This window comes from Nicotiana attenuata, unplaced genomic scaffold (assembly GCF_001879085.1).
Source record: "Nicotiana attenuata strain UT unplaced genomic scaffold, NIATTr2, whole genome shotgun sequence".
NCBI lineage: Eukaryota > Viridiplantae > Streptophyta > Magnoliopsida > Solanales > Solanaceae > Nicotiana > Nicotiana attenuata.
In genome coordinates, this window is record NW_017670696.1 from 293,585 (window position 1) to 306,257 (window position 12,673).

General features: G+C 37.3%; 1 protein-coding gene across 2 annotated transcripts; it reads left to right on the plus strand.

The window, feature by feature from the left end:
• The first annotated feature begins 7,436 nt into the window (after nucleotides 1-7,436).
• On the plus strand, nucleotides 7,437-9,812 carry LOC109242408 (cysteine-rich repeat secretory protein 3-like). Of its 2 annotated transcripts, none has more exons than XM_019409273.1 (3): nucleotides 7,437-8,817; nucleotides 8,931-9,065; nucleotides 9,549-9,812. In XM_019409273.1, exons 1-2 carry the CDS (start codon nucleotides 8,061-8,063, stop codon nucleotides 9,062-9,064), a joined length of 891 nt encoding a protein of 296 aa, XP_019264818.1. In that variant the 5' UTR covers nucleotides 7,437-8,060; the 3' UTR covers nucleotide 9,065; nucleotides 9,549-9,812. The 2 variants fall into 2 exon arrangements, with proteins under 2 accessions (XP_019264818.1, XP_019264817.1); XM_019409272.1 differs by having other exon boundaries at nucleotides 7,448-8,820.
• The last annotated feature ends 2,861 nt before the right edge of the window (nucleotides 9,813-12,673 follow it).

Consider the following 12,673-nt stretch of genomic DNA (forward strand, 5'->3'; position numbering starts at 1 on the left):
CCGAAGTACTTGATACCTGGAGATGGATCTTCTCCACAGGGCTGGATTGCCCCTTTTCCTCGGTACTAGGTGACTTATAGTCAGTGATGTATATGTTCCAAGATGGATCTTCCCTGGGCCATATGGGCCATATACAATACCGAGTGGTTGAGTATTTGAGAGTGTGAGCACTTGAGGCTGACAACATGGTGCATCACATACAACATGTGCATTGGTAACAAAGTTATATTCTTTATACTGTTCATATCTGTTTTACTTTACTGTTGAGCCGTTTATCTAATTTGAAAGCATGCCTACGTTTCTGCATAGTTATTTTTATTTTGTCTGTACTAGTTGAGTTTGTCACTACATTTCAATCCAAAGTTTGGACTCGTTGCTTACTGAGGTTATGTACTCACGTTACTCCCTGCACCTCGTGTGCAGATCCAGGCGACTCTGTTCACGGTGGCGGTTGCTGATTGAGGCCCCAGAGTTAGGAGACTATCAAGGTAGCTGCACAGCGTTCGCAGGCCTTGACTCTCTTCTTTATCATTAGTTGTATTTTCAGTTATTTCTTTAGACACTGTAGTCTGTGGCTGCTGAATGATACGAGTAACACCCCATCTGGAGGGAGTTACGAAGTATTATTTATGTTGCACGGGGTGATCCTTTAGGCTAAACAACTTAGGACCCCCCCCCCCCCCGCTTTCTTTCTTTTCCTACTAGAATCAAAATAGTTGTACCTTCGGTTTAAAACCTGTTTACAATAAATTTCTTAAATTTTTATGCTCTCTCTCTCTTCGTTTATTTGATCATATAGACTAATTCATATAATTCGAGCTTGGCCGGTACCCACAGTTGTAGACCTCGAAAAGTGCCTAACACCTTCTCTTCGAGGCAATTTCGAGCCCTTACCCGATCTTTGGTGGCGCAAACTAGTCAAATAGAGTTTATCTGCAAAATAGGTGCCCTAACGCACCTCAAACCCGTTAGGTGGCGACTCCCTCTTTTAACACCTTCCTTAAAAGAGTTGTCACATGTCGAAACCCGATTTCGCGAGAAAAAGGGGCGCGGCAACTTCTGGTGTCTTTTCTGGGTTATGAAGACCGCTATTTAGAGTTGTGGAAGGGAAGAGTTGTGATAAGAACAAAGTCTTTCCGACCAATCAAATTGAAGTGTGACAAGGCCGCATCTGATTGGCCAGAACATGTCACTTGCACACGTGGCGCGATTTCATTGGCCTTTTAATTTGGCGTGGCATGCCTTGTCATTTTGACACGTGGCCCGATCCTATTGGCTCTTTTGTTTGACTTGGCGTGCCACGTCATTTGACACGTGATAACAAACTGGACCTCTAGGAAGATGACATCTTGACCTTAACGAAGTGGGCTCATCACTTGTTGCCAATTAAATGGGCTATCCCAATAGATTAAGACTTATTTATTTAACCCATATAACTGGACTTATACAATTGATCCAATTATATTACCCCATAATATTTATTTGGACCAAAATGTATTTAATTTAAAGTATGATCCAAATTATTTTATGAATTTAATTCTCATAAAATTTATATACCTACAAATATCCCCTATTTCAAGACTTACTGGAGTGTAGACTAATCGAAACTCAAAAATTGGGCTTGAAGTACACATAGAAGACATTTGTCCTCTTAAAAGTTATCCGGAATTGAACTTTCTCTTTCCTTGAATCAAGAAAATAATTTGCATATTACTGATGGCATGTATAAAGACATATAATGACAAAACATTATCCATCACATAGGACAAATTTCTGAAAACTTTTGTCATTCTTTACATTAAGTAAAGAAAAAAATTTATTTTAATTTGACATAGAAATTTGCACCACCAAGGCATACAAGGAGTCCGAAACCTAAATGGCAATTTTTCGAACTCAAAACACGTTTCTACAGTTTTAAAAAAAGTTATTTTTCTACCTAAATGCAGTATAATACTGCGCTTTACTTTAACGGAATTTTAGCCGTTAAAGTATAACGACGCAGTATTATACTGCGTTTTACACCTGCGTTTTAAGGATTACTTTTGAAGAAATCCTTAAAAATTAAAGGACTATGCACAAAGATGCCTTTTTTTTCAATTGGTGGGCCAATGGGGGTAAAAGAATAACGAATCTTACGGCAAAATCATATCATCAAAATAGCCCCATAGCTCAGAAAATAAAAGAATCCGAAAACCCAGAAGGCCAGAAGTTTACACACGCATATACACACACACACTGGAGAAACCGGCAAGACACAAACTTTCATCAAATAGCCCAAAAGTCCCCCAAAATCACGTTTAGGCATTACTAAAAGAACACAATTGATTTGCAGGAGAGAACAAGATAATCGTACACAAACAAAAACAATGTAGCTCTAATCGAAACACCATATTCATAGTTCAGAAAATTAAAAAATGCGAAAACACACGCACACACACACAACACACACACACAAAAAAAACCAGCAACACACAAACCCAAAAGTTTCCCCCAAAATCAGGTTTAAGCATTACTAAAAAGACCCAATTGATTTGCAGGAGAGAACAAGATAATCGTACACAAACTAAAACAATGACGTTAAATCAGTTAAATCAGAGGAGCAAAACTCAGATGCCAAAAAATAAGAGGAAATAAAAAAAAAAAGACTCACCAAATCAAATGTAAGGAACAGAGGTGTAAAACGCAGTATAATATTGCGCTATATTAAAACGCAGTATTATACTGCATTTTAGGTAGAAAAGTAACTTTTTTTTTAAAACTGTAGAAACTTATTTTGAGTCCAAAAAGTTACAGGTTTCAGACTCGGCATACAAGTATCCATGATCATAAGATATTTATCTATATAGTATTGCCGCCTCGATCACCGAATATGCAGGGAGTGCTTGAAAATCTCCAAATTCTACTTGAACTCTAAGTAGCCAATCGACGTTGTACTATTAACTGAATCCATCTAGGAGACCAATTGTATAATCTAACTCCCACATCGTTAATATACTCTTGCAAGCAGCCTCTGACATATATATATATATATATATATATATATATATATATATGACTGCATGCTGCAATCGTGAATATCAATTCGTAATATTTGCAAGCCATTTGAGTCTATTTTTGTAGACTCGGAAGCATTAACGCGAAGGTAATTTCTTCTTCTTTTCTTGTGCTTTCTTCTTCATTTTTTTTACTCTGTTGTCTCTTTTTTTTAGAAGTAACTTCATCAAACTATGAAGTACTTTAAAAGTTCGAGACGAAGACCTTTAAAAATTCGCAACGAATACCTTTAAAATTTGCGGGGAAGACCTATAAAAGTTCGCGCGAAGATCCTTAAAAGCTCGTGGTCAAGATATTTAAAAGTTCACAACGAATACCTTTAAATTTGTGGGGAAGACCCATAAAAGTCGCGCGAAGATCCTTAAAAGCTCGTGGTCAAGATCTTTAAAACTTCATAGTGAAGACCTTTAAAAGTTCGTGGTGAAGACCTTTAAAAGTTCGCGACGAATACCTTTCAAATTTGCGAGGAAAACTCATAAAAATTCACGATGAAGACCTTATAAGCTCGTGGTCAATATCTTTAAAAGTTCACAGTGAAGACCTTTAAAAGTTCACAGTGACGACCTTTAAAAGTTCAAGACAAGCACCTTTAAAAGTTCGAAACATACGCCTTTTAAAAGTTCGGAACGAAAACCTTTAAAATTTTGAATGCCTTTAAAAAGTTCGAGACGAACACCTTTAAAAGTTCGCAACGAAAACCTTTAAAACTTCAAATGCCTTTAAAAGTTCGAGACAGACACCTTTAAAAGTTCGCAACGAAAAACTTAAAAAAAAGCACCTTCAAAATTGTCCCAGGCTACATTTTAAAACCAACTTTATATTGCACCACGCTGGCAATTTCAGATTTGCGTAGTCTCATCAAAATATTCGTATCTTGGTGTAGAAACGTCAAAATTACGAACCGTTTGATTTCTTGGAAACTAGCCCTCAAAATATAAAACAAGTCCAAAATGTAGGATTTAATATCTTAAGGATAGTTTCATATAATATTTCGAAGTCATCATAAAATTACGACACACTGACGATTTCAAACTTGCGCGACTTCACCAAAACTCTTGTATTTAGGAACGTTGAAATCATTTCCGACAGTTCCGAATTGGCACGACTTTGCCAAAACTTTTATGTTTTGGTATGGAAGCCTCGGAATCACAAGACGTTTTTCTTGCTATCAATCAAAATTCAAGATCTCCACTCTCACCAAATATCTGGGTTCAAGTCTCACTGAATTTGAAACGTTGTGCCCCAGGAATCTTTCTTCTTATATTTGTATTCCCTTTTGACGCCTCTCTTCTCTTCCCTTTTTAGGGCAGTGAGAAGATATGAAGACCAACAAACTTGAAGGTTATGCGAACATGAATACATAGCGAATCCCCAGACTTTGATGCAAATATTGTCATCATTTCAGTGAAGACACCATTTTACCATAGCAGCTTGCCCCCTTTAAATCAAATGGGATTCAAAGCTTAACAAAAGAATGGTATCTCAGCTCGATTTTCAAGTGTTGATTGAATGGATTACATTCCATTGTACTTTATTCGAACGATGATTGGGGCACTATGAACTCATGCAACTGAACTCAGAATGAAATTCTAAGCTGCCTACGTACCTCGGTGAAGAGGATCAAGTCATCCTGTAGTTCAGAATGGGTGATTTTATTATTATTATTATTATTATTATTATTATTATTATTATTATTATTATTATTATTATTATTATTATTATTATTATTATGTCCTAACTTTTGCCTAGGTGGCCTCTTTTGAGGTTTTCAACCTAGCAGACTTTTTATTTTTATTTTTTATATGTCCTAACTTTTTCCTAGGCCGCCTCTTTCGAGATTTTCAACTTAGAGGACTTTTTTTATTTTATTTTTGTGGGTCGTACACAGTTTAGACTCATGCGGGCCAGGAGTGTAGGAACGTGCAGTTTGGGCTCATGCATCAAGGAGCGTTGTAACTTCAAGGATAATACTTCTTCAAAAACATGCCATTGATAGGGCCGATTCTCATGCCATCTGCATCAAGCAGCTTGTAAGCCCCACTTGAGTAAGCTTCTTGTACGACATATGGCCCATCTCATTTTGAAGTGAACTTCCCTACAGGTTTATGAAAAGTAATTATGGGTGTTTCGTACGGCAATGACTTGATCTCCTACTTGAAAGGATCTCGGGCGAACTCTTTTATTGAAGGCACGAGATAATTGAGCTTGATAACATTCAAGACTCTGTTGAGCTTCCAATCTCTTCTCATCAAGAGCCTCCAACTCTGCTAATCGAAGTCGAGCATTTTCTTCATCGGTGATCCCTTCTTGGATAGCTAATCGTAATGAAGGTATTTGGCGCTCGAGTGGTAAGATGGCTTCGACTCCATAAACGAGTGCATAAGGGGTCGCTTGTGTTGGCGTGCGGTGAGTTGTCCTATATGCCCATAGAGCTTCTTTCATACGGTCATGCCAATCTCGTTTAATTAAAAGAAAGGAATATTATTTTGGGGAAATTTCACATAAGAACAACTGAGCTCCTTGCTTTTCAATTTTATAGCCCATATTTCAATTTACATCCAACTAGCCTAAAAATAATAGGCTAAGATTCAACATCCAACTCCAATAGGTTCTAGAAATTACTATTCAATTTTTAAAAAAAATTGCTCAAGCTTTTAAGTTAACTTTTGAATCAGTAACTGTGACTCAAATATTAGTTCACCAAACCAATTGGATGGTGAAAATTAAATTTTTAACAAGCTTAAACATGTGGGTTTAAATTTCGAATTTGATTTTGTGAGAAATTTTGAGTTGGTGTTATTTAGACTTGTTAGAAATAGTATAAGGGGGTTGTATATAAAATTTGAAGTCATTTAATGGAGATTTGGACTGGTTTTGGACAAAAATTGAAACTGAAAATCGTGGAAGAAGTTCGTCTACAGACGCTTGTATAAAGGTGTATAAAAGTGTATAATAGTGTATAAGATGTGTTTATACACTCATATACACTATTATACAAGATTACATACAAAAAACTGACTTCGTCTTTTTCCTTGCGTCTTTTCTAAAATTTAACTCAAATCTTGCTCAAATCTACTCCAAATGACTTCAAATTCAAATTTTGAACTCCTTTTGATATTTTCAATCAATTGGAACAGTACCCAATCCAAACAACTAACAAACTCATAAATCCTATTTTTGAAATCAAAGCTTTGAATGGCCTTCAATGGTGGACTTCTACTCTTCAATTTTCTTATATTGCAACCAGGTGACACAGGATAAGAAGCAGCAATGGCGGACAACCCCTTGAAGCATATGTAGAAGATGTAAGAAGAAGAGAGAGTGAAAGCAATGGTCGTGAGAACACATATTTAACTTCATAGCTTTTAGAAGCAGTGGTTGTAAGAACACAAGTTTTGAATTTGCTAGTGCTTTCAAAATATGTACAATATGGGCTAGGTTGGGTAAATCTTAAAAACATAGGCCATTTTTTGTTATGGTGTGAAGTCATGTGTATTTTCTTGTAATTTTTTCTATTTTTTTCCTTAGCCTAATATATTTTATTACCATATTTCCATTAGTTTCTTGCAGTTTTTAATTATTTAATTAAGAGGGTGTTTGGCTAAGCTTATAAGCTGGTCAAACTGGCTTATAAGCACTTTTTAGCTTATCTACGCGTTTAGTAAAATTAAAAGTGCTTATAAGCCAAAAATAAGCCGAAAGCCATAAATTGGTCTCCCCCAACTTATCAAATTTCAGCTTATAAGCAGTTTAAGTTTGACCAAAATATTTACTATTCTATCCCTAAAATACTTCTTTTTAAAACAAAACTCTTCGTATACCCAGTTCTTTAGCTGCATATTATTAATTTCAGCACTTTTATCCAAACACGTAACTGCTTATTTTTTAAATCAGTTTTAGCACTTAAAAGTGCCAGCTACTCTAAATCAGCTAAGCCAAACGGGCTCTAAGATCTAGTTAGGAAAAATGTGGACTTTAAAATTACCGTTCTGATTTTTGTTTTAAAACAGTCAAGTGGGATTCATGAGTCCAATTGTCAAGCAATGCCCCCGGGGCCACACACAGGCAAGTAATATTGGTTATATGATCATGCATTTTACTTACTTAGTGAATCAATGGTCAACCTGGCACAAAATTAGATTAATTTAACTAATGACTTTAAAATACGGAATACCTAGAAACTGAAGCACACTTAAAAAATGAGCAACTGAAATGTACATACCAAATGGAGAAACGCATCACTTATGTCAAAGGCTCCTACACGCAGAGGGCATTTTCCACTTCCCTTCGTACAGTGAAGTTTTTGTCAGCAGCCCACATTTTGCCACCAGATTCCATTTCCCTTAATTACCCATTAATTCAAACATTAAACTTAACGCGTAAGGCATAGCCAAAGCCACCCTCATTATTAACATATATTAATACCAAAAATGTTATGTTAATACAATCAAAAGTACTTGACAATAAGGCTTTCACATTCTCCTTGTGCCACGCTACTCACTAGCGGTGACGAAGCCACATGGTTATAAGGGTCGTCGAAAAATTATACTGTGTATATAGATAAATATTATATTTTAGAGGTACATAACATACTATTGAACACCCTTTGTCGGGATCATTTTTTCCCTTCTTTTAAATTTGAATATCCTTGGGCAAATTACTAGCTTCGCCACTGCTCAATAGCACAAGCCGTCAGTGTCCCCATGATCCTATCTCATTACCTCCTCATTAGAACTTTCCTATTTGTTCATTAGTCACAATTAGTACCAATATAATCTCATCAATAAGTCCAAATTAAACATCTCATAGTTTAATTAATAATCCTTGTCAAACCACTAATCTGGTCATAACTTTTTGCCAAGTATTGAGTTGGACAGGAAGATGAAGGTATTTAAAGGGAAAGGCATCTCCTCAAATTTCCCTTTCTTTACAAACAAGACACTGTTTTGCTTTCTTTGCTCTTACCCAAAAAAACCAAAATCTTCCCCTAATATTCTAACACTAAAATGCGTCCATATCAATTTCCTATACCATTCATTTCCCTTTTTCTATTCTTATTTTTTCTACCTTCATTTCCCATTCTTGGATCCACCTCTGAACTGACAAATTTTGTTTACAAAGGCTGTGCTAACCAAAAATTCCAAGACTCAACTGGGGTTTACACCCAAACACTCAACACCCTTTTTGACAACTTAGTTTCTCAATCCTCCTCCACTAATTTCCACAAAACCACCGCCGGCGGTGGCCAGTCAGCAATTTCCGGTCTCTTTCAATGCAGAGGCGATCTCTCTAACACCGACTGCAACACTTGCATTCAAAAAATCCCAGATATGTCCCAAAAACTGTGCGGGCAATCAATTGCTGCAAGAATCCAACTCAATGGTTGTTATTTAAGGTACGAAATTGCTGGGTTTCAGACAGTGAGTCCGACCGAGTTGCTGTACAAGGTGTGCGCGTCAACTCGAGCGAGTGGAGATGGATTTCTTGACAGGCTGGAGACAGCACTAGGAGAGATAGCTAAAGGAGTTTCTTCAAGCGGTAATAAGGGATTTTATACAGGTGGTTATCAGTCGGTTTATGTGTTGGGTCAATGTGAAGGTGATTTAGAAAGTGGGGACTGTGTGAACTGTGTGAAAAATGCTGCTATGGAAGCCAAAAGCCAATGTGCTTCTTCCATTTCTGCTCAAATTTATCTGCAACAGTGCTACATTCGTTACACTTATTATCCCAGTGGTGTTCCTACTAAAACATTTTCTCCATCAGGTGGTAAGTAATATTTATCTACTTGCATTATTTTTCTTAATTATTTAAAGGGGTCTCTTAATCATTATTTAATTAATTAATCTAATGTTTGTACTGGATTTATTGGGGTGCAGGAATAAGGAAGAGTACACAGAAGACGGTGGCTATTGTGTTGGGTGGACTGGTTGGTGTGGGGTTAGTACTTGCTTGTTTGCTATTTACAAAATCAGCATTCAAGAAGAAGAGTTATGTCAAATATGGAGGATGAGGTTAGTATTCCACTAGAAACAAGAATAAAAAATTTTGGTTTACATCTTTATACAAAAAATTAGTACTAGTAAGATTCTTTTAATAGGCATTTGGACATAAAAATTATAATTTTTCTTAAAAAAAAGTATTTGGAGTTAAGTTAAAAAATAATATTTAGAATTTGAAATGATGTTTGACATGCATTTCACTTGAGAAAATGTTGCAGTTTTGTGAGCGAGGGAAAAAAAATTCTTTTTCGAAATATTTCTAAACACTAGAAAAAATTCATGCCAAATACATATTTGATTTTTTTTTGGTTGAAAAAACGGAAAATTTTGTATGGACAAGCGGGGCCTTAATATCCATGTTCGATATGTTTCTGCCAATATGAGATCATGATAGACTGACAATCGATGTGAAACTAGTCGATTTATGATTTTTGTTAAATATATAGTGTAATAAAGAATGCATTTATTCTGACAACAATAAATTATTCAATGCAGGTAGGTCCAAGAGCTGAGAAGTTTGGTAAAAATTTGGGATTTGGACCACATATGGAATGTAATTACATAGTGTAAATTTAGGTTTGATGATTTGGATTATGTAAGAAGAAAGGAGGTATGATGATGAAGGAGAAGAAGATCTGATTTTGCACTTTGTTTTGACTCCAGCTTCTAGGATTTTTCTTCTCCTCCATGTTTTGCTCATTCTACTTTTTGTTTTCTTTTTCCCCTTTGAATTACAAGTAGCAATAGTAGCGTTATCAATTAGGTAAGCAGTTAAGTATGACTATTTTCTTTCTTTTTTTTCCCTTTCCTGAACATCATATGAATGTACATCCCCACGCACGAATTACTACTACAACAACGACAAACCCAGTATAGTCTCATAGGTGGAGTTTAGAGGGTAGTGTGTATGCAGACCTTACCCCTACCTGGAGAGGTAGAGAGGACGTTTCCTATAGACCACCGGCTCAAGAAAAGGTGGAAAGAAAAAAGGGAAGAAGAAGAAGAAAGAGGAGGAAGAAAGAAAGACGAGGGAGACAAAAGACAATACGAAAAAAGGGGAGAAAAAGTAGCATCAAATAGTAACAATTAGGGAGCAACAATTTCCAATAAAAGGGGAAACAATCAGGGAACAACAATTCCAGTAATAAATTTTCAAAAACAATGGGTTGGTAGTTAAGTACCAGATATACCAACAAACTAGAAGAAAGTACCTTTCAACCAACAACAAGAATATTACTAGTACTATTGTAGACCTAGGAGAAAGTCACAACTACCTGTCAACCCACTATATTAATCCTTGGCCTGTACATCTTCCTATCGCTAGTCATGTCCTCGGTTAGGTGAAACACCGACATGTCCTGCCTGATCACCTCTCTCCAATATTTCTTTGGCCTACCCCTGCCTTTACTCAAGCCCGCCATGGTCAACCTCTCACACCTCCTGACCGGGCATTTATGTCTATCCTCCTCACATGCCCAAACTATCCCAGCCACGATTTTCGCAACTTGTCTTCCATGGATGCCACTCCCACCTTGTCCCTAATAACTTCATTCTTAATCTTGTCTTTCCTAGTATGTCTACACATCCATCTCAACATCCTTATTTCAGCTACGCTCATCTTCTTGACATGGGACTTTTAGACGGGCCAACACTCAGCTCCATACAAAATAGCTGGTCTAACCACCACCCTGTAGAATTTGCCCTTAAGTATAGGCGACACATTCTTATCGCATAAAACCGTCGGAGCTAGCCTTCATCTCATCCAACCTGCTCCAATGCGGTGAGTAACATTCTCGTCAATCTCCCCGTCGCCTTGGATTATAGACCCAAGATACTTGAAACTATCTCTTTTGTGAATGACTTGAGTATCAATCTTTACTTCCACTTCTTCTTCATGCCTCTCATCACTGAACTTACACTCCAAGTATTCAGTTTTCGACATACTCAACTCGAAACCTTTGGACTCCAGCGTGTGTCTCCAAACTTCCAACCTAGCGTTAACACCCCCTCGTATCTCGTCGATCAGTAATATGTCATCAACAAATAACATACACCATGGCATCCTCCCGGTATGTGTCCTTAATCACCCTAATGCACGCTACCGGGACTCCGCTAACCTCCAACATCTCCATAGCACCTCCCTCGGGACTTTGTCATAAACATTGTCACGGTCAATGAACACCATATGCAAGTCTTTTTTCCTCTCCCTATACTGCTCCACCAATCGTCTCACAAGGTGAATAGCTTCTGTAGTTGACCATCCCGGCATAAATTCGAACTGGTTCTTAGAGATAGATACACATGTCCTCACTCTCTTCTCTACCACCCTCTCCCAAACCTTCATAGTGTTACTCAGCGGTTTGATACCCCTATAGTTATTGCAGTTTTGGATATCACCTTTATTTTTGAGCAACGGAATCATCAAACTCCACCGCCAATCTTCGGGCATCTTCCTCGTCTTAATAATGACGTTAAACAAGCTAGTAAGCCACTTCAAGCCTACCCTACCCCGTCTCTTTCCAAAATTCCACCAGGATCTTGTTAGGCCCAGTCGCCTTACCCCTGCTCATCTTCCGTATTGCCACATCAACCTCCTCATACTTAATACGCCTACAAAACCCAAAATCTCTCCTCTGAGTTCTCCAACTCACCCAGCACGATGCTCCTATCCCCTTCCTCGTTCAAGAGTCTATGGAAGTACTCCTGCCATCTACGCCTGATACACGCCTCTTCCACCAATACCTTACCGTCTTCGTCGTTGATTCACCTCACTCGATCCAGGTTCCGAGCCTTCCTCTCCCTAATCTTGGCTAACTTGAACAACTTCCTATCCCCTCCTTTGCCCCTATGATCCTCATACAATCTTTCAAAAGCTGCAGTCTTAGCCGCTGGTGACCGCGAGCTTCACCTCTCTCCTTGCCTTCTTATAACACTCCCTATACGACGTCCGCTCTTCCTCGTCCGTGCTCCCCAATAGCTTCAAATATATCGCTTTCTTGACTTCCACTTTTCCTTGGACCTCCCCATTCCACCATCAGTCCCCTTTGTGGCTACCCGAGTAATCCTTTCGAGATCCCTAGCACCTTCCTAATAGCTTCCCTAATGCAGTTCGCGAGTACAGTTCGCTGTATGAATTATTACAATATAATGAAAAAATACGGATCAACATAGTACAGTTGCTTTTGCATCAATACCTCAATGTGACTGGCTAAAGAAAATATATAGAACTTAAAGCAGAGGAAACGTTCAAGAGGTGGAGCTTAAAATTGGTGTTATGATTACAATTATACTACTAATAGATATTCTTGAGTAAAACGTTTCAAGTTCCAATTCCATCTCTATATCTCTAACATTTCCTTTACCATAGTTTACCGATCTATCTTTTTTTTTTTTTTTTAATTTTTTTTTTATGTGCGTATTACTGATCTATCTTAGCCCAGAAATTAAGTTTTTAGAAAGAAAAAAAAATGTTTTTAAAGAGGTGCATTTCCAGATTCTTCTTCTTTTTTTTACCTCCTTAATTTTTAGTGAACAGTAAAAAGGGTACTTTCACTTCTAGGATTTCTTTTCAAAACTAAAACTAAAAATTTCTGCAGCTTCTGATTTGCACCATTTGGGAT